Raw genomic sequence first — 23419 nt, 5'->3', positions numbered from 1 at the left:
CCCGGCAGTGGAAGCCGGAAGGCGCTCTGACGCGGTGTGTCGTGATCCCTTCTGACTCGCTTCCTGAAATTGTGTCCAGAGATAAATGATCATGCAGGAATGTGCCTTAAACAAGGCCCCAAACCCAGACAGAGAGATCCAACTACATTAAGACTTCAAGCTTCTTTATATCATAATAAAACAATGGAAATAAAACCCACAAAAGCACGTAAAATTAACAAAGAGATAAATATCCAGAATACGTGAAGAATCGTAAGTCAGTGAGAAAGTCCTAACAACTCATGAATGGAAATTAACAGAAATGGGGGGAAATGAATAAAAACACTCCTCCTCATCAGTAATCAGCAGATCAAAGCAACAGGGACGTCCCTTCACATCCATCAGAGTGACGGAAATATTGGGGTGGAGGTGGAGGCCAGTGGGCGTGACCGCGGCCACCACCCTTCTTCTGAGGCTCTCTGGCAGTGGCCGGGTGGGCTGGGAACCTCTCGAATATACAGACCAGAAAACGTGTTCCAAGACGTGCCCTGGAGGCAGCTGAGCCATGCCGGGGTTCCTCCCTGGGCGGGCGGACGAGGAATCGTCCTCTGTTCATGGTGTGGACCAGACGCAGTGAAAGCCAGGGTTCAGCTGCACAGACCTGTACACGATCACACAAGTGACTCATCTGATGTCTAGAGCATGCAAGACGGTTTTGTTTTTAAGACCGTGTAACTGTTCAAAGGACAACCGTGTACAGGAATGTTCGCTGCACGGTTCTTTATGCTTCGCGGTAGACCCGAGATATTGCAAAATACGTTTAAATTACCCATCCCCGGCACATCCAGAAGCTTTCTGGTGGCACCTACCTGTTCCCTCACTTCTGCCAACATGCCCTGCCTTCCTGCCTGGAAGCTTGTGTGGAGTTGGGGGCGGGGGCAGAGCCAGGTTTTGGCCACCATCCCGGTCACTCCGCCTGGGACGGCGCTGCCCAGAAGTTAAGTTTTGCCCCACTTTGTCGGGCTCCAGGTTTGTAGCAAACACGGACATCACCATTAACTTGCAAGTCCACTTACTCCTGTGTTTGGCGGTGTTCCCACCTGGGCAGCACCTGGCCAGGTGCTGGGGAAGGCTCTCGTTCCCGCCGTGTGGAGCGGCGGGCCGGGGGGACGTCCACGTCCATGCAGGTGCCGTCAGGACTACTGAATCACAGTAATAATCATAAGAAACTGCAGGAAGGTTTGGTCTGCTTTAATCTCTGTCGCGCACCAGCACCTCTAATCAACATTGATAATAAAATACTCCTTCCCGAAAAAATTCTTTCATTGGTCTCTGTTCTGAATAATCACTGCGGTTAAGTTTTTTATATATATATATATATTTATTTATTTATTTATTTTTGGTTGTGTTGGGTCTTTGTCACTGCACGCGGGCTTTCTCTAGTTGCGGTGAGCGGGGGCTACTCTTCCTTGCGGTGCACGGGCTTCTCATTGCGGTGGCTTCTCTTGTTGCAGAGCACGGGCTCTAGGCACACGGGCTTCAGTAGTTGTGGCACACAGGCTCTAAGGCACAGGCTTGCGGGCTCTAGAGCGTGGGCTTCAGTAGTTGTGGCGCATGGGCTTAGTTGCTCCGCGGCATGTGGGATCTTCCCGGACCAGGGCTCGAACCCGTGTCCCCTGCCTTGGCAGGTAGACTCCCAACCACTGCGCCACCAGGGAAGTCCCTGTGGTTAAGTTTTAACACAAATGTAAACTTCAGATCAGCACGTTTGTTGTTTCTCCTTTTATGAACATCGTGTTCTGTGTGGAAATTAATGTGGGCAAGTGCCAGTTGCTGGCGGCCCTCCTGGGCCCCACTGCATGGCCCTGCTGCATCCACCGCCACACAGGCCCCTCCGTCCCTGAGGTGTGTGCATTCCAGGCTTCAGCAGTACAGGTGAGATAAGCCAGGAGAGCTTAGCTTTTTTTGTGGTGTGAGGTTTTAGATGAGGCTAATCAGACACCGAAGGATTTGCACAGTCGGGGTCAGCCCTGCGCCGTGTGAATGAGGCAGCATGCGCCTCGCGGGGCCTCAAGATCCGCCCCTGATGATGCGGGGATGGCCCGGGAGCCCAGGGTGCCAAGGGGGAGGCCGCAGGATAGTCTGGTCTTACCGCGCCCGACAGGCCCGCTGAGGCAGGGGCTGGACGCACGCGGAAGCATTTGCCGGCAACCAGCCACTCGCCTCTTAGCTGTGTAGAGAGACCCAAAGTTTTCACCAGTGTGATAGAAGCGCATCACGGTGCTGTGTGCTTCAGTGGAGACGTGGAAAGGCGTCAGAACCAGCCCGGAAGGGAAAAGACCACGGGCGCTGCTGCAGCATCTGAAGTGTCGGGAAAGAAGGCCCCGGCTGTCTCGCACGCGGACCCTGTGTCTGAGGCCCCTCCTAACTATTTATATACCTGTTACTTCACGAGAAAAACGCTTTTAAGATTAAAATGAACTTTAAAACCTTGTCTGGTCATTCGTGAGCGAAGCTGGTAACAGATGGCACGAATGTCTTCTGAGCATGTGTGGAGCCCCTGCTGAATCAGGGACAAAGCGCAGGAGGTGAGTCAGACCCGTTACCCGAGCCTGGGACGGTGACTGTGTTGGGGTTTTTACCTTGTTTGAAAACACGTTAATGTGATTAGAAGTGTAAATCCATTACTTTCCCCCCCCCCCGCTGTGTTTATTTTTACTGATAGGATCACGTATACGAAGTTCAAGAAGAAATTCTCACTGCATCTCTCTCCTCACCATTATGATTTTCCATTTCTTATTTGTAAAAATGACCCTGCTGTGTAGAATTGGGGGTAGGAGAGGTCAGCGGCTCTATCCACGCGTCCAGGGCCCGGCCGGGCCGGGGGTTGGAGGTGGTCACTTAGAAGTCTTCCTCTCCTTGTTTTGAGCAGTGCAATCATGACTGGGTCCTACAACAACTTCTTCAGAATGTTCGATAGGACTACATGGAGGGACGTCACGCTGGAAGCTTCCAGGGAGAACAGCAAGTCTCGCGCCAGCTTGAAGCCTCGCAGAGTGTGTGCAGGTGGGAAGAGAAAGAAGGACGAGGTGAGCGTGGACAGCCTGGACTTCAGCAAGAAGATTCTGCACACAGCCTGGCACCCAGCGGAGAACACCATCGCCGTGGCTGCCACCAATAACCTGTACATATTCCAGGACAAGGCCAACTAAGGAGGCAGCGGGACCTGCGTCTCGTGCAGAATCGCGCCTGGTCGTTCGGTGCCAGAGGACAGGCGACATCCTCTCCGTGAAGAGCAGGGATGCCCTCCTGCCTCCGCCCAGACTGCACGGGCTGGCCGCGTGGGTGCCCACGGGCTTCCGCTTCAGCAAGGTGAGCCCTGGGTGTCGCTGCTCAGGTGAGAACCCTGCTCGAAGCACAGTGATGGACAGGACTCAAAGGCCATTGCTAAAATAAACATATTTATTGAAGTCTGAGCCTTCCTTCCAATTTATAGACCAAAAATGAACATCCAAGAGGAAAGTTGTCAGATTCAGTGTCTCCTCCCGTCCAGCTCTCCTCCTCCTCCGCTGTCATCCTGGGGCCTTCACGTGCGTGGCGGCTGCCCGCCTTCCCTCGGCCTCTTGGCCCAGGCGGGGCCCCGGCCGGCGCGGAGATTTGGCCGAGCGGGCTCAGGCCACTGTACTCCCATCACGCCTCTGGTGTAACCGCCTAATAAAAGCAACACACTCTAAAAAGTGTTTTTAAGTCCAAACTCAGTATCGTCTTTTTATTTGATTTAGTTGCATGTGATGAAATTACGCAGAATTCAACTTAAAAATCTTGTCCTTCGTTAACAGAGTGGTGGAACGTGTGCAGTACTTCAAACTCTGATCGTATGTGTCCACAAACTTCCATAACTTTTTTGTTTCTGTAGAACTGGGACATCTGACACACCAGGTAAGGTCTGGAAAAAGCCTCAACTGCAGCTGCCTCTGAGAAAGAAAATCCCAAGGAGGAGTAACAGAATGGCTGCTGAAAAAGTAACACGTGGTTTAAAGTATGCCTCAAATTCACTGCAGTTGAAAACTTAATGTGCTTTTTAAACCTTTTGAAAAGTACTTTGGGGGAAGGGTAACATACTTTTTTTTTTTTTTTTTTTTTTTTTTTTTTCTTTTTGCGGTATGCGGGCCTCTCACTGTTGTGGCCTCTCCCGTTGCGGAGCACAGGCTCCGGATGCGCAGGCCCAGCGGCCATGGCTCACGGGCCCAGCCGCTCCGCGGCATATGGGATCCTCCCAGACCGGGGCACGAACCCGTATCCCCTGCATCGGCAGGCGGACTCTCAACCACTGCGCCACCAGGGAGGCCCGGTAACATACTTTTTAACAACTGCTGGAATTACATGCGTGCCGAATTTCATACTGCATTTCAAGGCAGCAAAAATTAAACAATTTTAATTATTATGTAATGCCACCAGTACCTTGGTGGTTTACTTTAAAAGTAGGTTGATACCAGAAATCAAGATTTCCCAAGACAAAAAAAATACAGAGGTAACAACACTAAGTGATTGGAACTTTTGCTGCCGTGAAATTTCACACAGGCGCCCGAGACCCCGTCCTCCGGGGGACGGGACAGCTGGGGCTCACGTGCTGCTCTTGAAATTAAGGTGTATTTTGGTTACTGGTGATACGGAGATGCAAGAACAAATGTCTTGTCAACTCATTCCCCTGAATTAATGTTAACGGGATGCCACGTTAGCTCACATTACGTCGGAAATAGAGAATCAACAGGTGCATTTATTTTAATTTAAAGGTAATTCTTTTACTGCGTATTGGTTGACGCAGTTCACAAACCTGAGATGTGGAACAGAGTTGTCTTAAGTATCAGTCAACCCTGGCCCTTAAGGTAAAGCAGTTCTCGTAAGATGGGGTTGTATTTACTTGTTCAGCTATTTTGACCAAAAAGTTTAATAAATTTCAGATGTTTAACCAGATTTGTACAATGTAACTGGACGACTTTGTTCCATCTTTCCTCTAAGACATATTTCCTACCAAACAGGAAACCAGCCTTCTGCCTCCCAGACGGCCCTGGGCAGAAGGCGCATGCGTGGTGGCTGCCGCCGGCCGGGCGGGGGTCCCTGTGTCCGTGGGTTCTTCTCCCCCGAGTCGGGCAGACGCTCCTCAGAGATGCTCTTGAGAAACGTGTACTTTAAGACGTGTCTAGCAACTTCTTCCATGTTCTTTTCCGTTAGACACTTCTGATTCCATTTAAGGCTTTTTCCTCTCCTGGTGAGGTAAAAGGTTTCAGACTTGACGTTTATTTCTTCTTTATATTCATTCTTTGTTTAAAAAATATCTGTTGTTTTTCTTGTTCTTACAAAGCTTACCCCTTTTCTCACGTTTAAAGCTAGAGAAATTTTATCTGTTCCTGAAAGGTAATTCTGTGAGTTTTCATCATTCCTTAGAATTCTGTGCTCCTGTTTTTCCTGAAGCTTTAACGCTGTCTAGGTTGATGGCCTGGGTTGGATGAATACGCTTTACTTGTGTGTGGATTTAGACGTGCACTTTTTAAAGAACAGTGGCGGTTCTAGAAGCCAGTACAGGACAGGACTCAGAGTCTGATTTTAAACCGTCCCCCAGTCGTGGGCGTTCGCAGGACGAGCAGCAAACTCCCTCCCCCGTGGAGCTGAGTAGCCGTGGCCTCACAGCCGGGAGCCGGCCCAGACTGTCCCCTGGTCAGCACGGTGGGGTCCAGGCCCCGCGGGCCGAGCCCAGGGCTCTGGTGCTGCGTGGCCGTCTGAGGAGGAACTGTCTGCACGCTTTTGTTGAAGTGCGTCCAGGGTTGGCGCTGAGGCTTTTTCTTCTGAGCGTGTCCGGCGCCCGCGGGCAGAGGCGGGTGCGCAGACCGAACCGGGGCGGGCCGGGCCGCGCCCCTCGTGAGGAGGACGGCGCTCTGCGCTCCAAGTCCCGGTCTGAGACCCGGTGCTCCCCCGGGGTCATGGTGGGGCGGCGGGGGACAGTCCTCCCATCAGGAACTGCCCACTGGGTGCTGTGCCGGGAGAAGCTTCCGCAGGCGCTGGGGGGACCAGAGAGGGAGGGAGGGGACGCTGCACAGGGCCCACCCCGCCAGGGCTTCTCCACGGGGGTGTGGATGGGGTGGGGACAGTGGGGGGTCGGGTGGGGCCTGACTGGTGCGGCCCACGGGGCTGGTGACAGCCCTCCTGTACCGGGCGGGCCGCGGGCAGGCACCCGGCATGGGCTCCCCAGAACCAGCCCAGCAGTGCTCTCTGGACGGACACGCCACAGCATGGGGTCACCGGGGTCCGTGTCCCACCCGAGCCCTTCCTTGGTGGAGAGCTGGTGAGCCAGGGGGGTGGAGCGCCACCTTGATCTTAGGAACCGTGGCGGCCCTGACATCATGGGGAAGGGGGATTGGAGACCTCGGGGTCTCTGCTCCGCTGTCGCCCTTCTCGTCCGGCAGCCCCTCCCTTCACGCCACCAGCTGAGTCCCACGAGGGGCAGAGTCACGGCGGCGGGACAGGCAGCTGAGACCACAGGAGTCCCGGCCGGGGGGGCGGGGGGTCCTGGAGCATCCAAGGCGACAGCCGCGGCCCAGCCTGACCCCCGCCTCTGCACGCCCCCCCAGGACCCGCAGAACCCGTCCCGGGGAGGCTTCCCTCAGCTGCCCCACGTCTGAAGAGTGAGGGCTGGGGCTGGGGCCCACGATCTCCTGTGACCCCGTCAGGACCCGGTGAGCGACTGAGGACTTGCTGGTCCCATTTCCCTGCTCACCCTCCGGACGGTGACGCCCGCAACCGGAACCTCGGGTGAGTCTGCATCCTGGGCACATCTACAGGGTCCCTGGGCCCCCAGGCAGGACACGGGACCTTGGCCGAAGCCAGGGCTCCGGGCAGGACCCCGGCTCCTGTGGTGCTGGTTGTGGAGGCCGATCCTCATCAGGCTGCTCCGTGTTCCTTTGGGGTTTACTGGGTGTCCTGAGACAATTCACTTGTTTGCCCCAGAGTTTATTAGTAGTAAATTATCTTTGTATATCTTGGGACATCTTTAAAAGATGTGTGTTCCAGGGACTTCCCTGGTGGCACAGTGGTTAAGAATCCGCCTGCCAACGCAGGGGTCATGGGTTCGAGCCCTGGTCCGAGAAGATCCCAGACGCTGCGGAGCAACTAAGTCCGTGCACCACAGCTACTGAGCCTGCGCTCTAGAGCCCACGAGCCACAACTACTGAGCCCGTGTGCCACAACTACTGAGCCTGTGCTCTAGAGCCCGTGCTCTGCAACAAGAGAAGCCACCGCAATGAGAAGCCCATGCACCGCAACGAAGAGGAGCCCCCACTCGCCGCAACTAAAAGCCCATGCGCAGCAACGAGGACCCAACACAGCCAAAAATAAAATAAACAAATTAATTTAAAAAAAAAAAAAGATGTGTGTTCCGTAAGGATGGGAAACTAATTTGTTATTCCAAGAATTAACTAACTTTCAGGGAAAATTTGTTTTCTAAAATCTATCTGAATTCAGTGTAAATCTACAATTCTTACGAGAAATGTTAGGTTTTTGGTTTTCATTTTTGAGGTGTAACTGACACAACTGTATGAGTTTAAGGTGTACAACATAATGATTCAGTATTTGTGTATGCTGTGAAGTGACCACCACAGTGAGTCTAGATAACTTCTGTCACCACACAGGAAGTTTTTTTTCCTGTGATGAGAACTTTCAAGGTCTCTCTTAGCAACTTTCAAATATGTGATAGTTATTAACTCTAGTCACCGTGCTGTACATCTCCAGGACTTATTTCATAACTGGAAGTTTGTACCTTTTTACCCCCCTTCTCTCTCTCTCCCTCTCCCTTCCCCCCCCACACACAAACACACATAAGCACACACATAAATACACATACATAAACACACACACTCACCCGCCTCTGGCAAACACCAATCTCTAGCTACAAGATTGGCTTTGTTTTTCTAGATTCCACATATAAGTGAGATCATATGGTATTTGTCTTTTTGACTGACTTCACAGCATAATACCCTCAAGGTCCATCCACATTGTCTGAAATGGCAAGCCTCCATTCTTTTTATTGCTGAGTCATGTTCTGTTGTATACATGTACCACATCTTCTTTATCCATACACCCACCAATGGACACTTGGGTTGTTTCCATATCCTGCCAATTGTAAATAGTGCTGCTATGAACGTTGGTGTATTGCATGTATCTTTTCAAAGTAGTGTTTTCATTCTTTGGATAAATACCCAGAAGTGAAATTGCTGGATCACATGCCCGCTCAACTTTCAATTTTTTTAGGAACCTCCATCCTCTTTTCCATAGTGGCTGCACCAATTTACATTCCCACCAGCGGTGCGTGAGAGTTCTCTTTTCTCCATATCCTTGCCAATACTATTCTTTCTTTCCTTTTTGATAAATGTTTTTTCTTACTTTAAGTATTAAACTGGTAACACCTGTACAAATTTCAAAAATCTTTAGCAGGATTATAGCGAAGTGTTGCCCCTTCCTCTGAGCCTGGTGGTATTGATAACTCTTGTTAGTCTTGTCTTGGGCCACACTTTTTCTTACTCGAACACAAACATGACATATCCCCATCTCCCCGTCTTTGCACACGAGGTAGCAACGTGCACACACCTGCGTTTCACTCTTTCCACCGCACGGTGGCCCTGGCTGTCTCCCCACGGTTTGGAGGAAACATCCAGCACCATGCGGATGCAGGAGCCGGACTGGGTGGGCATTCCTCGTTCGCCTGGGGGGTGCTGACCCGCCGGTCCAGGGATGCTCTCTGAGTAAAAAGATATTGTCTATTTATCTTACTTCTGTAACCTTTTATTTGGAAATAATTTTACATCAGTTGCAAAAACCGTAGAGTTCCTGCCTGCCCTTCTCCCATCACCTAGGTTTAGCACCACGTAAAGCGGGTGAAGTCACCCCACAGTACTTGTAGCTCATCCACAAACCTTCGAGTTTGTTTTCCCAGTTGTCGTTTTCTCGCCCAGGATCCACAATGCATTTCATTGCCGCATCTCAGATTTTTTTTTTTTTTTTTTTTTTTTGCTTGTGTTGGGTCTTCATTGCTGCACGCGGGTTTCTCATTGCGGTGGCTTCTCTTGTTGCGGAGCACAGGCTCTAGAGTGCAGGCTCAGTACTTGTGGCACACGGGCTTAGTTGCTGTGCGGCATGTGGGATCTTCCCGGACCAGGGCTCGAACCCGTGTCCCCTACATTGGCAGGCAGATTCTTACCCACTGCGCCACCAGGGGAGCCCGCTCCGTATCTTTCAATCTCTTAACAGATCCTCATTTCCTCATGACCTTGACCTCAGTTATTTTCTAGAACCTCCCCCAATTTGGGATGGCTTGATATTTTCTCATGACTAACCTACAGTTATATACATCTCGGCAAGAATACAGAGAGACGTTGGGGTCAGGAGGTCCACAGTACCCTAGGTTCCCTTGGGGGTAATTTCCTGGGGAGGCAGTGACACCGGGCCCACGTCAGCAGCTGTCTGCCTGACAGTCACTCGTTCCCTCGTCCCGTTTATTAGATTCTGTCGGGAAGAACTGTCCCTTCCCCCACTTATACTTGGTCTCCATCAGTGTGGACTTGGGGATCCTGCTCGAGTCTGGTGACAGCCCATCACCACCAGGAACCTGTTACCAGGCTGACCCACTGAGCCACTGCAGGTCCCTCAGGTTGGCTCCGTGTCCTTCACCTCAAGTGTGGCCTCACCTCCTGGCACCACAAATGTTCCTCATGCTGCCCTGGAATTCCCACTTTTCCAAGGAGCTCTGGTTTATGGGAGAATGGACTCGACCCCAGGATCGGTGTTATTTTAATCCAGAATTGTCTGGATGATATTAAATATTCTGTGAACTTGCTATTCCGTGAATAAAATGAATGATGATGTTATCTACATTGACATGAGGGGTGTGTGGGAAGGCTGTCACCGTTTTGCTATCCTCTTGCCCAAAAGGTCAAAACAAAAATACATATATACAGTCACACATTTTAAAAGAATCAAACGTCCACTGTAACGTTGCAGTGAGACGGGAAAACCTTGTGACCGGCTGCAGCAGGCACTTCCGGCCACCATCACGCAGCTCAGCCTGTGCCCTGGGGAGCGTCAGTGACAGGGCGGAGATGGAAGGATACATAACACGGAGGAGAGGAACAGAGTAATAATCCAGCTCGGAGACGAGAGACAACTAAGATTTTAAGAAGTGAAGAAATCAGACGAAAGCTATTGGAATCAATCATAAATTAAAATCGGAGCTCCAGAGAAGGGAGCGGGAGCGGGGGTGGGGGTGGGGGGCAGAGATTACACTTAATAGCTTAGAATCCCCAGACCTGGGGGATGCCTTGTACGTCTCAATGCACAAAGGCCTTCGTCACGGGCCGGGTCACCTGAGTGATGGATTCACAGAGCTCTCCAAGGGGTGCTGGCCCTGAGGACGCCTGGCCTTGCTGGAAGGTCCTGAGTGCAGCCTGCTGCTCGTGCCACTTGAACAGCCAACATTTGCTGTTAAAAGGGAATCATCCCCTTGGCCAGAGTGGGTCAGTGGGATGCAGGCCTAATGTTTTAGGGATAAATGACATAAAGAATCTTGATGCCATTCCATCAGCTGTCTCCAAATGAAAGGGCTGTAGGCCTCTACCTCCAAGGTAATTGTTTAAATGGAAACAAAGATTTTAAAAATTAGAATGTTACATTTATTTAACACAACCGAATTTAGTGTGGAAAAGTGAAACAAATACAACAGCATTTATACAGTATATCAAAGGGGCAGCCTTTAAAAACCATGCAGTGGGGATACACCTGGTTTAATGAAAAAGCTTGTGTGACGTACGTAAATACTGTAACCAAGTATTTGGCAAAGATTCATTTTTTTCTATTTCCAGGCTTTTAAAGTAGACACAGAATAGCTTAGAATAAAGCTGACTCTAAGAGCACACAAAAACTGAACACAAACAGACTAAATTTAGCAATCCCGAGATAAGAGAGAAGACGCTGATCATCCGGTGGTTGCTGTCCAGGGTGGTCGTAAGTCTCAGCGGGTGTCCCTGTGCTGCACAAGGTGCCGGGGTGGAGACCACCTGGCCCACCCGTGTTGCAGCCTGGATTCTACATGTCACGTCACAAAGAACCACCAGCACAGTGAGAGCTGAGGGGCGTCTGTAGTAGACGGGTGCATCCACTTAAGTATGGTCTACGACGGGGTTAAGGCCACAGTGTTTATTCGGGATAAACCCTCATGTAGTCAGTCCTTTTAATGTCAACAGTATTCGTTCTTTCAAAATACAGTGTTTAACTCAATCAAGGTTGCAGATAATGTGTTAAAATACTACATACATCATGGATACGTTAAAATTTATACTTAAATATTTATAATATCCGAAGAAAGATTACCACCAAGTTAATAATAGATATTAATCAGTGACAGGCTTATTACTTTATCCCATAAGTATGATTATGGGAGAGCGTGGTCTTAGTGTCTTTATTTTACTGAGTTAGGAACGTGGCGTTTACAGAAGAAATGACACAAGTGGTGCAGCCACCCAAAGACCAAGACAGCCTCTGTACGCTGTGCTGCAGACAACACACATCCCCACTACATGAGAAAGCTGGACGCCAATTCTTCATCAAAACGTGCTGGTGGACGTTGTCAGGCGCCTTCCAATGTAGATCCTTAACAGAAAAAGGAATTGGTAGTTAACGTGGCCTCGCAACTCCCGGGCAAGTTTGCACAGCTGAGACGGGGCAGCTGACGCTGGTCCCGGGCAGCTGACGCTGGTCCCAGCCTATTTACGTAAGGGGGCTGGCTCTCATACACCCCCACTGTTAAAACTTGTGTTTATTCTTCACCAGTGTGTATACATTTCAGCATCTAATTTTGAAGAATCCAGTTGTGCTCTAACAGCCATGCAGTGGATACACTCAATACAAGCACAAAGGAGAGGATTCTACCCAACCTGAAACGCTCGTACTCCTGTCGCTGTTTTTTGAACTGACCACACGCTGCTAGAAAGAGTCGCCTGCAGGACAGGTGATATCACCAAGTTTATCGGCACCAACCTCACAAAGACCCCTGCTGAGCAGTGAAGCCCACGGCCCTGGGAGCCCAGAACTGAGGGGCATGGGCATCAGAGGGCTGTCCGGGCAGAGGGGGCTGGGGAGGATGTCTTCAGGAGCCGGCAGCCCAGCACGGGAAGCTTCCTTAGAGCAACTGGTGAGGATGGATTTTATTATCCTGACCGCTCTGGAGGCTGTTAAGAAGGGCAGACATCCCTGTTGGGGGCTGTGGCTGCAGAAATGCATCTTGACGTGAAGGCCTAAACCTCAACCCGGAGGCCCCCACAGAACGTGACTGCTAGTTCTGGAGAAAGCTCCAGAAATCAGTACCTCCCTGCGTGAGACTGGCAGAGTCTGACTCTGAAAAGCACTATGCCGAGAGGGAAGGCCAGGGCAGAACCAAGAGGGAGAGGCGGGGGCCTGGCCCCGCCAGGGAGCCCTCTCCCCAGGCAGGCAGGCCTGTGCGCTGGGGGTCGGGAGGTCGGGAGGGACCCTGCTCTCGCCCCCCAGAGCAGGCGGGCCGGCGTCTCCTCTGCCACGTCCACGGAGCCTGCGCTGGCACCAGCCCGCGTCAGAAGGCCATCTCGACAATCCAGAAGTCCAGTAAGCTGCAGCCACAGGAGCCCATCCATCCGCACCAGGACCAGGGAGACCCCCCCGCCCACCTGGTCAGAGGCTGGGGATGAGTCCCCGAGGGCGGCTTCGGGCTCCTCAGCAGCGTCTGGGCTCAGCGTTTCCGTGACCCAGGCTGCCCCTGTGTTCCGCACGGTCGTCAGAACTGGCGCCCTCTTCTCTCTCGCTGCTGAGTGGACGCCAACAGACGCGCGCAGCCCGAGTTACTGACACTGCCCCCCGCAGCCACCCCGCAAGGAGTGAGGCTGATCCGCACCTGCGTGCAGCGGTCCAGGTCAAGCAGCCAGACGAGCGCCCCTGCGCGTGAACCCAGCCTCTGCTGCCGGACACTCGGGGCAGCGCTGCCCCGGCTCACGGCTCTGGGCTCTGTTTCTTGACCGGGACGGGCTCTGTTTCACACGCCCACGTCGCCCGTGCTTCTAAGACCTAGGAGGACCCCGCACTGTGCCACCCACACGGCGAGTCACTTACCCCAACCCGACGGCCAGCAGATGGGACAGCAGGAGAGACGGCAGGAACACTTTGAGAAACTCTGCGGAGAAGATGCCCCCCTGCTTCATGGCGCTCGTGTTCCGCATGCTGAGCGTGGGCGCGCGCTTCGGGCGCTTGAAGAGGAGGAACTCCCTGGGGGAGGGGTGCTGGTCAGCGGGGGCGTGCGGGCCGGCCGGGCCGAGGCAGGCCCCCAGTGCAGACACACTCACTTGGTCGGGGGCACGTTCTCCGGCCGGCTGGACCAATCCCAAATCCAGTCTGAGTTTTTCTTCAGGATGCTTTCGACTTCCCGCCTCCTCTCCACATAGTCTTCCTCAGACTGCGGCAGAGCGAACGGTGAAAGCAAAAGCCAGGCTGCTGCACCCGCAGCACCGCTCACCTCCCACCCGAGCCTCGGCCCAGCCCCGGGGGGAGGCGAGGGCCGCACCCCCCGCTCTCCTCCCTCCTCCACACGCGTCGCCGGGCTGAAGGCCCGACTCAGACTCAAAGAGCTGCAGACGCTGCCCCAAGGAGGCGACGCCAAATGCGGACAGATGTCCAGAGATGAAAACGGAAACCATCTAAAACGGCCCAAACCAGGGATGTGCCTGAGCAAGCAGGACACTGCACGGCAGGGAAAGCGAGACACGCTTTCATGTTACATGGGAGAGAAAAAACCCAAAAACTTACGTGTGCCCCTGATCGCAGCTACATTTTTTGAAGTATGTAATACACTCATTAAAGAGCCTGTAAAAGCTGGATTATAGGTGTTCTCCCCTACTTCTATGCATTTGAAAAACTCTGTACCTGATCATCTAATTCCGCCTTAAAATCGGGGGGAAAAATTGGTTCAAATTTTGGAAATACTCCAAAACACGGTACCAAAACCAACCAAATGCCCGGGTGCACCAAAGCTGGGGGTGGACCCCGCGTGTCTGGGGGCAGGCCAGGTGCCACCCCCGAGGAAGCCTGAGCACCAAGGACTCCTGGTTTCCTTGGTGAGGGAGGCCTTAAGGGGAGACCAGCACGGCCGGGGGAGACCAATGGTACTGACCGAGCCCACGGTTCCTGAGAGCTTCCACAGCGAGTCGGGGACCCACGGGTCCCTAAAATACACTCCCCAGGCATCACGACCAGAAAGGACCTGGCAAGGCCGCACTGGCCCCGGCCCAACCGAGGCCACCAGAGAAGCAGCCCACAGGGCCCCAGGCTCTCTCCCACCCACACACTGCCCAGCAGACAGACCCGCTGCCTGGCTCCCAGCTCCCCTCCCCCTGGCCACTCCCAGTGTCTCCCTGGACGGCGTGTGAGGGCAGAGGCGCCCAGGCCGCACGGCCTACCCAACCTAAGCCCCTGCCACTTCCGGTCCAGCGTGAAGTGCGGGGCGTGCCCCCACCACTACTTCTGAGGGCTGGATTCCACAGAACTTTGTATAAACAGATCGCAAATGTGTGCACATGCACACCTTACCTGGGAGCTGTTCTTTTCTCCAAGGCTATGTGTGTCTGTCTCAGAAGCTCTGTTCGTATCTTGTGGGGTCTGTGAGCGAGGTGGACTTGGGGAAAACACAACGTGTTGACCTTCCTTCCACCAGGACAAGCAAAACCCCACAGGCAGGGGCCAGCCTCCAGGGCCGGGAGGACGTGCTCCCGCCAGCACCTGGGCCAGACCAGGGCCAAAGCGTCCCTCCACCTCCTCGGCTGAGCTCTGATGCCCCGCAGTCCACAAGCAGAAGCCGGGGCCCAGCACCACACACACAGGCCCCAGTCGCTTCCTCCCACCTAAGGGCAAAGGGCCCGCTGTCTCAGGAGGGCTGGGCTGAGGCCAGGCGGGCGTTTGCAGCCCTGCCTGCTCCTACCTGGCCTGCCAGCGTTGTGATACACACGTTTATGCCCACCTGTCACAGTGAGAGCTCCTGGAGCTGCTCCGTCCAGATTCATGCTGGGCATCCAGCAGGATTTTTTCCATGTCGCCATTATAAATAGAAACAGAGTCTGGAACACTGCTCCCGTTCCCGTTATTGCCAAAGTGTAATTCTACCCAGGAGCCTGATGGGGATAAAAAAAGGACATGGTTGCAATTTTCCACCCACTCTGGAGTCTGGTCCTAACAAATAACCAGCTCGCGCCCCCATTCCCAAGACGCGCCGGGGACTCGCAAGGAACCGTCGCCTTGAATCACGCTGCAACGCCCTTGAGGCCCATCTCTGGCACCTGCATTACAGTGAGCCTCCCCAGGGACCCTTGGGAGCCAGGGCAGTGCACCCACTGCCACTCCCAGACTACCTGCTCAGTCAGCGGGATCCCAGTGACCAGGACACCCTCCTGCACTCAGCTCTTAGAAAGCAAAGGGTGTCAGCAAGAGCCTTAGGGATTTACACACTAAGGAAAGCCTTACAACCTATTTACACATTCCAGCGCCACGTTCTGACCCCGAGGTCCCACAGGATTCATTACCGATTACTGCTCTGTATCTTACATCAGATGAATACAACAAAGGTAACTAAACCTGATTAACCAGAGCAAGCAAACCATCCCAAGTGCTCATCTAGCCAAGTCTTTACAGCAAGTAAACTCAGCATTCTTTAACTTGAACTGAAAACTGACGTGTTATGTATCCACCCAGATGTCATCAAAACAGAGAACTCCTTAGCGCCAAGGTCATCTGCTTACCAAAATGTAGCACAAAGCAGCTACCACCCCCAGGTCCTACGGGACAGCATTCGAAGCTTAGCTTTGTCTCTCCAGCCCCACGACTTGGGAGCTGACTTGATGAATTCCCCAAGGCAGCCAACAGCTGACCCGGCGGGCACTCTGCTGCACCAGCCGTGCTGGGCTCCGGAATCGGGAGGGACCGGGGAGAGCCCCTCCAGGGGCACCCGTGAGGGGAGGTGTCCCCAGTCCGGGCACAGCCGAGGTCCAGGTGGGTACAGGCAGGGGAGGAGGTGCTGTCGCGCTCGGCTGTGTGTGTTTTGGGGCTTGACAGGTGGAAGAGCTGGAAGATGAGATCAACCTTGGCAATTCCCCCAGGAGGACAGGTGTGAACCCTAGAGAGGTCCTGAAGGGGTAAAGCACAAGTTCTGTGCGGCGGGGGCTGAGACACCCACAGGTGTGCAGACAAGGCAGGCGGTCAGGGCCCTGAAGCAACACCTGGGGGCTTGGACCAGAGGGGGGCCCCCATCCTGTTGCTGCTGTGCGGTGGACCAAGGCTGGCTTCCAGCGTTTCACGGTGTCCACAGGCCCTCACCTCTGAAGCCACACCTAGGAGCAGGGTTCCAGGGTGGAAGAGTTCTAGGTGTACGTTTCATGTATTGCAACGCCACTGCTTTCCGATGCAGCCGAAGCAACGTGGGCATTTTTGTTGCCTCACACTTGGCATCCGTCTTTAAATATAGCCATTCTGTGGGTGTGTGGTGGTAGGTCATATGGTTTATTCTGCACTTCTCTGATTTCTACTGAGGGTGAACGTCTCTTCACTTGCTTACTGGCCGTGTGGAGAGCATCTCTGTTGAAATCTGCTCCTCTTTCCAACTGAGCGGTCCACCTTTCTCCATCTAGCTCGATATTCAAGACACAAGCTTTTCTTTTTTGGCCGCGCCGCGAGACTTGCAGGATTAAACCAGGGCCCCGGTGAAAGCGTCGAGTCCTAACCACTGGACCGCCAGGGAACTCCCGACACAAGCCTCTCTTCATCTGAATGTGCTGCAGGTAACTTTCGCTGTGGAAAGGCAGCCTTTCCACTCAAGCCTTCTGCTGAACGTCAAAGTTCTTGCTTTCAATTCACTCTTCCACTGCCAGGCTCCGTTCACTGGCAAGACTGCCTCTGCGGTCCCCTCTGCCCCGTCCTGCTTCCCAGCTGGCCACGCGCACAGGTCTCCTGGGCCCAGGACAGTTCCTCTGTGTGTGTCGTGGGTCCAGACCTCTCCAGGGTGGGTGCAGGACGGGGAGCGCCAAGGCAGACGGGACTGAACACCCCGCCCGAGGCTGGTAGTCACTGTACGGCTACTGCAGGAACCATGACCCAGAGCTGCTGCTCCGCAATGAAACCAGGGCCCCAGGGGCACCACAAAGCACCACCCATTCGGGGCCCGGATCCCTACACGTCACCCCCTCCCCTGAGAGCCCGGGCCTGCCCTCAACAGGCAGCAGCAGGCTTGCTGCAGAATAGGTCACATTCATCAGAAGAAAGCAAATCAAGGGTCCAGGAATAAAACGTAAACATACAGTTTATACCACATCCAGCCTCCCACTTGGCTGCTAACAAAATGACCACCAGCAGTTTTCAGATGTTAATACGCTTCTCACTTTAGCCTCTCAAGTTACTTCACGTTGGCCTGGCCCGCACAAGGCAGTCCAGGGTCTGTCTGGGAGCCCAGGGCTCCCTGGACAGAAGCCAGGGCCACTCAGCCTCTGCAGGTCAGCAGAGGCTACAAGGACTCCATGCCATTCCTGAGACAGCCTGTCTTGACTGGGGACCCTATTCCCACCTACTCTGGTGGCTCTGCAGGGGTTAGGAAAACCCTGAAGCAAACCGTAAGAGGCTCCACCGTGCGATTCCTTCACTAGCCCTCCTTCCTTCCCAGGAGCAAGGTGACACTCGGCCCGGCAGCTCTGGCCCCCCACTGGCATGGATCAGGACCACGGCGCCCTGCTCTGGGCACAGTTCCATTTTTCTAGGTTCTAAGTCAGGTTCTGGGCCTGGCTGCCCAGATCACTTTTACTTACGGTGTCTGACATAAATGGAGTTTGAGGTGCAATGTCTTCTCTGACACCACTTCTGACATGAAATTGGGGTGGGGGGAGGCCTACACCAATAAGCAATTTCCAGCACCGCCTGGCTGTCCAACAATTCAGTTTTGACACTACCTGGAGTTAGTGTCAGATCCCACAAGTTAAAGATCTCAGTCCCACAAGACTGTCCCCACATCAGACAGCCTCAAATGCCTGGTAGACCAAGAATTCAGGGGTTCCGACAACCCCCTCTCTGTTCAACAATTCACTAGAACTCACAGGACTCGGGGAAATACTTTGCTTACACTTCCCCAGTCTCAGAAGGATTACAGCTCAGGAACAGCCAGGTGCACGGGGCAGGGTATGGGGGGGGGCGGGAGTGGAAGGGGACAGTTTCCATACCCTCTCCCAGGACCTCAGTGCGTTCAGCAACCTTTTTCAAAGCTTTTGATAACCCAACCTGTAGCCCCGCCCTCCCCTCCCGGCGGCGGTGGCGAGTGTGTGCCAAGTTCCCAGCCTCGTGCTCCGATGTGCTTTCCAGTCCCCCCCGGAGGCCACCTAGGGCTCGGGAGTCACCTCGTTAGCAGAGACTCGAGCGCCTCCCACAGGGGTTCCTCATACATGACAACCCCTCCCAGGAAATTCCAAGGGTTTTGAGAGCTGAGCTCTGTCTGGGTCAGGATGTCTGGGTCAGGAGCCAGGGACAAAGATGAAATATATATTTCAAATTGAGATACAATGGACATATAACATTATCCATTTCAGGTGTATGTACAGTATACCTCAACGGCCAACTCAAAACTCCATGGAGACAAATATATATGCTTTTTAGAATCATCTCATAGAAAGTCTCAAGCTTTCCTTCAGAAAAAAATCCCATTCTGGGGTGTCTACAGCCAAAGCTTTGGGTCCAAAAGCTTTATTCTAAGAAATGATTTACTAAAGGACAACAGTTTTATTATTAACCTGCAGCAACTGGGTAGGGAAAGCCGCTTCCTGGAAAATGAAGACAAGGTGTGCCATTAATCCACTTGCATCTGCAATTAAGATCACTCACCTTTCTAAGCAAGAAAGACGGGATTCAGGCTGCTGAAGGGTAACCTTATAACACTTCCTCAGAACCCCAAATAACCTAACAGATAATTGGTGTAATTAGGCCTCAGAAAAAAAAACAGGTGGTGAAGCTGCTGATCCAGGCAAGCTTCACCCTGATTCAGGTCCCTGCCCACAAAGACCTGTAATTTACGCTAACAAGACACAGGGCACGAAAACAAGGCAGATGAGATGCACGGAAAGCCTAGGCTACCAATATTACATCATCACAGAAAGAAAACCGACAGGCCTTAGAGTTAACCCATTTCTTTTTTCTTTTTAAATCTCCTGTGACCTCCACGATCCTTGGTCCCAAAGAAACTAAAGACCATGTTTTGACTTTGATGACTTGTGGGCCCCAAGATTTGTAACTCAAAATGTCATCACATCTTAGAGCCCTAGAGAGGCTATAGGAATTACCCAAACACATTGCTACTTACTGGGTAAGCCATAGGGGCCATTTAATTCAGCTAAACTCAACTGCTGTTAACTGAGTGCAAGCTAGGAACACATGCAGAAGTGGTAACCGTAGTTCACTGAGCCACTGCTTGGTTAGTTGGGTGGCGGAAGATTCCAGCTGTCTCTGATTTACCCAGCTTGACAACAGAGACAAGGACAGCAGTACTTTTTCAACCTGTGGAAGGAACCCTTACTCTATCAAGGAACTCTAATATAGCACCCACACTGTTCATCCTCAATATTCTGCGCAAAGCTTCTCAAAGTTCCTGCCGCCACTGCGGGGCCCCAGGCCCTCCTACATCCCGGGGCAAACACCCCCCTCCAGCCCCAGCTGGCAGAGGCTCCACACCCTAGTCCGGGGTAGCAGGTCTCGGCCCTGGCTATGGAGGACCACCTGTGCTGCTTTCCCCCCCGTTCTCCAGAAGTCTAACCCAGCGGCCTGAAAATCCCGATTGGGAATGCTGCAATGGAACCCTGGTACATTTATTTTGAAAAAGCCGTAACGGTGATGTCGGGCAGCCGGGGTTGAAAACTACTAGGGGATCGACCTACACGACTATGGGATTAATGAGGTGGTGGAATCCCTGAGGAGAGCCCTGGGGCAGAAACTACCACCCTCATCAGAAGGCTTCTTCCCTGGGAGAGGTGGGATTCAAGACATTACTGTTCTGGGCTTCCCTGGTGGCGCAGTGGTTGGGAGTCCGCCTGCCGATGCAGGGGACACGGGTTCGTGCCCCGGTCCGGGAAGATCCCACATGCCGCGGAGCGGCTGGGCCCGTGAGCCACGGCCGCTGAGCCTGCGCGTCCGGAGCCTGTGCTCCGCAACGGGAGAGGCCACAACAGTGAGAGGCCCGCGTACCGCAAAAAAAAAAAAAAGAAATTACTGTTTGTAAAAGCTTCTCAAGTTAGATGGGACAGGAATGAGAGGCTTGACTGACAAGTGACTTTGAACATGAAGTCCAGCAGGTAAGTCATCCAGGTTCCTGGATCTTAACAGGAGCTGGTAGATCGCACCCACCCTTCTGCCTGCCTAACGTCTTCTGTCACCGACGCGCCTGGTTGCCCTGTTTTTCACTTCACCTCTGGGCCTCACCGTGAACATCTGTGAAAAGTAGAGGCTGGGCCAGGATCCAGATGCCTGAAACCCCTTCTCTCCCAAACTGCATGACACAAGAACTGCGAATTCTCTTCCTCTTCATACACCTTCAGCCGCGGTGGGTGCCTGGGACAGCGGAACCCTCTGGCTGCAGACAGAGCAGTGCGTGAAGGGCCAGGGGCTGTCTCAGGGTAAACGAGGAGCACCTTACTGCATCGACCCAGCTCAGCAGGGGGTGGGGGGGGTCTCCTGGGAAGAAAGGTTCACACCCCCTCCCATGATGCTGTGACACGGTATCACAAAACTCCAGCTTCTCCCTGCATATGCATATTAGGGGTTGTTTATCTGAGGACAAGAGAGGCATATACGACATCTTGCTGCTGGTTAACAGCTTTAACTAGAAGGGACCAGGGGGCCGAGAGGCAACATCAACTTCGCTGTGAACTCGGGAAACATTTGGTCCGAGGATTCAAGCAAAGGGGAAAAGGTCTGCCATTGTCTGCGGGCTCAGCTACCAAGGCTCTCAGTTCTTTCCGAGGTAAACAAGAGGTAATCAAATCAACACAGAGCAGAGGACAAGTGTCGCCCCGGCCACCAATCCCTGCTCGGATTCGGTTTCCCAGGGCGGCCGAGGCCCCACGTGACTCCTCCCACACCGGGCGGCCGGGGAGCGAGTGCCCCGCAGCACGTATCCCGGAGAGCGCAGCCCGGAGAATCCTCGACACTTTCCACTTAGGGTGTAACTGTCTTTTTATAGAATACACAAAACAGAAAAGTCTTTGAACCCACGAGCTGGCACTCGGCATTGCCAATGACTCAGCAGTTCGGTCTCTACCAGTCGAGGACCGAAGATGGAGCCGCTCTGGACACTCCGAACTCTTCCCGACAAATCTGACCCACTAATAAAACAGACCGTGTTAGCCACTAAGTAGTTTGATAACAGGGCTGACTTTAAAAGACAGTTTACAAAACACTCCTTGGATCTTTTGTAAGACAAAGACCCCTTAATCTGTTTCAAAGAAAACAGTCACTGTCGAAATTTAAGGAGCGATTGCAGGATTTTTAAGCTGTGGCTGTAGTTTTAAACTATACAACGCAGTAGACGAAGTCTTGCCTAGTGAAATCTTGTTTTGAGGAATACGAGAAACTAGTAGCTCAAATCCGGACAGTATAAAGATTTTTAAATCTTAACGAAACTTTAAAATTCACTCTCTAAGGCTTCAGCGGCCCTCTCCAAAACTTATTTACGAGCTCCCGCCGCCACCTGAACTCTTGCTTCAGAGAATAAAGGTCGGCGGCCGGCCCCTCCTCCAACCCGTGGGCCTCGGGCTCCTCACCGGGGCCGGAGGCGGCGGCCCGGGGGCGGCCCCGCGGGGCCAGAGCCGGGTGGGTCAAGGCCGCCACCGGCCCCGGCTTCCCGGGAGGGGGCGGGGTGTATGCACCGCGGCCACTGGGCCTCGTGCTCCCCCGCGCAGATCAACCCCGAGCTGAGCTCCGAACGACCCCCGGACGAGAGAACGTAACTAAGGAAAGGCCGGCCGCGCCCCCGGCCCAGCGTTTTCAGGGCTCTTCCTCTCACGGCGACTCGCCCCGAATCCCGGGACCCCGTCCTCCCCAGCCACTCCGGACCGAGCCGCGGACGGCTCACAACCCGAGTCCACCCGCAAGTCTGGGCGCCTGCTCGCCGGTAGCGGCACCGGCACCGAAACCAGCACCGGGCTGCACCTCGGAAGACCAGGCACCGCGCGGGCTTGGGACGCCGTCAGCGCCTCGGTCGCCCCGACCCGGAGACGGGGGTCCCTCCGCAGGCCCCTCTTCTGCAGGCCGGGCGCCTTTCCCCCGCAGGCCCCCCCCACCCAGGCCGGCCCCCGGCCCCCGTTCACCGTGCAGGCTCTCCTCTTGCAGCCCGGGGGTCTCGCTCTGCGACATGGCGGCAGGCCGAGAGCGCTGCGGCCGGCGGGTCTGGGTTGGGGTCAGCGGGCGCCCCAGGAGGGAGAGGGAGCGGGAGCGGCGAAACAGCTAGAGCGCGGTCGGCCCGCGGCTCCGAATGACTGACGCTCGCGGCCGGAGCTCCGCGGATAAGCAGAGGCACCGCCCACTGGCCGTGGGGCGGGGCCTGCGCGTGCGCGAGGGCGCGCGGCGCGTGCCGCGCGTGCGACGCGTGCACGGGTCGGGACGCAAGGAGGCGGCCGCGCGTGCGCAGCCCGGCGGGGGCGGGGCGCGGGCGTCTAGCAGGTGCGCGCGGGACGTGCCGGCACCGCCTGGAAACAGGCGGGGTGGAGGCGGGGCCCGGCGGGGAGAGTTGTCTCCGCGACGCTGCCTGAGGCCTGACTGCGCCCCCTCAGACACAGGGCCGGGGAAGGGACGGGGACGCTGACAGTGGGGCTGCGTGTAGAGTCGGGCCCGGGGCTGTGGCCCGCACCCTGCGGCCGGCGGCGAGGCCGCCCCTCACCTGCAGTGCAGCGACCACCTGCTGTAAATTGGACCGGCAGGAAGTCAGACAGTGTCTCTAGCAGCTGGTCCAGCAAGCCACACATCAGCCCCTGGAACAATCAGCCCAAGCGGCCAGGACTTGGTCGCTGACTGACAGCTTCCCGGATTCCTGCCCCTGTCTCCCACTCAGGACCAACCAGAGGAAGCCAAATATGACCAACGTTCGGTCCCCCAACCAATCACCACTTCTAGTGGGCCGTCACCCCCCCCACGGCCCCCGCCTCCGTGGGCCCACCTGAGCCCTCCCCCGGGGAGCCCTCCCCCGGGGGGCCCCCCTCCCCCGCCCGCCCTGGGTCTCTGCAAACACGCTCACGTGGGGCTCGCCGCTCAGCAGCTCTGAGTAGGAGCCGCCGCTGTGCTCATTTGGGGTCTTGGTTTCCTTTCTGGATGA

At 54.3% G+C, this 23419-nt stretch overlaps 2 protein-coding genes across 3 annotated transcripts in view; one reads left to right on the top strand and one right to left on the bottom strand.

The window, feature by feature from the left end:
* PPP2R2D (protein phosphatase 2 regulatory subunit Bdelta) overlaps positions 1 to 3733 on the top strand; it is a 44494-nt gene extending 40761 nt beyond the window's left edge. For both annotated transcript variants that reach the window (XM_081226126.1, XM_081226125.1), the window contains one exon: positions 2912 to 3733. In XM_081226126.1, coding sequence (XP_081082252.1) covers positions 2912 to 3191 — 280 coding nt within the window. In that variant the 3' untranslated portion in view covers positions 3192 to 3733. The remainder of the gene's footprint in view (positions 1 to 2911) is intronic.
* A 6938-nt stretch (positions 3734 to 10671) lies between these two features.
* On the bottom strand, positions 10672 to 22601 carry BNIP3 (BCL2 interacting protein 3). Its single transcript, XM_081243672.1, has 6 exons — positions 22419 to 22601; positions 15056 to 15206; positions 14629 to 14713; positions 13389 to 13498; positions 13159 to 13311; positions 10672 to 11670 (listed from the first exon to the last, which is right to left on the bottom strand). The coding sequence occupies exons 1-6, from the start codon at positions 22462 to 22464 to the stop codon at positions 11625 to 11627; spliced, it is 591 nt and encodes a 196-aa protein (XP_081099798.1). The 5' UTR covers positions 22465 to 22601; the 3' UTR covers positions 10672 to 11624.
* Positions 22602 to 23419: the final 818 nt, after the last annotated feature.

The sequence above is a fragment of the Mesoplodon bidens genome (assembly GCF_964165515.1).
Source record: "Mesoplodon bidens genome assembly, chromosome: 1".
Lineage (NCBI taxonomy): Eukaryota > Metazoa > Chordata > Mammalia > Artiodactyla > Ziphiidae > Mesoplodon > Mesoplodon bidens.
Note: the sequence above shows the minus strand (reverse complement) of the source record. Positions and strands in the feature narration are given on the sequence as shown.

Excerpts from the sequence above, each read along its gene's own strand:
- BNIP3 (XM_081243672.1), bottom strand. The coding sequence starts at position 22,464 with ATGTCGCAGAGCGAGACCCCCGGGCTGCAAGAGGAGAGCCTGCACG. Across the intron at positions 14,714-15,055 it reads AGGAGCTCTCACTGTGACAG|TCCACCTCGCTCACAGACCC; the intron begins GTGGGCATAAAC and ends GTTTTCCCCAAG. Across the intron at positions 13,499-14,628 it reads GAGAAAAGAACAGCTCCCAG|TCTGAGGAAGACTATGTGGA; the intron begins GTAAGGTGTGCA and ends GCTCTGCCGCAG.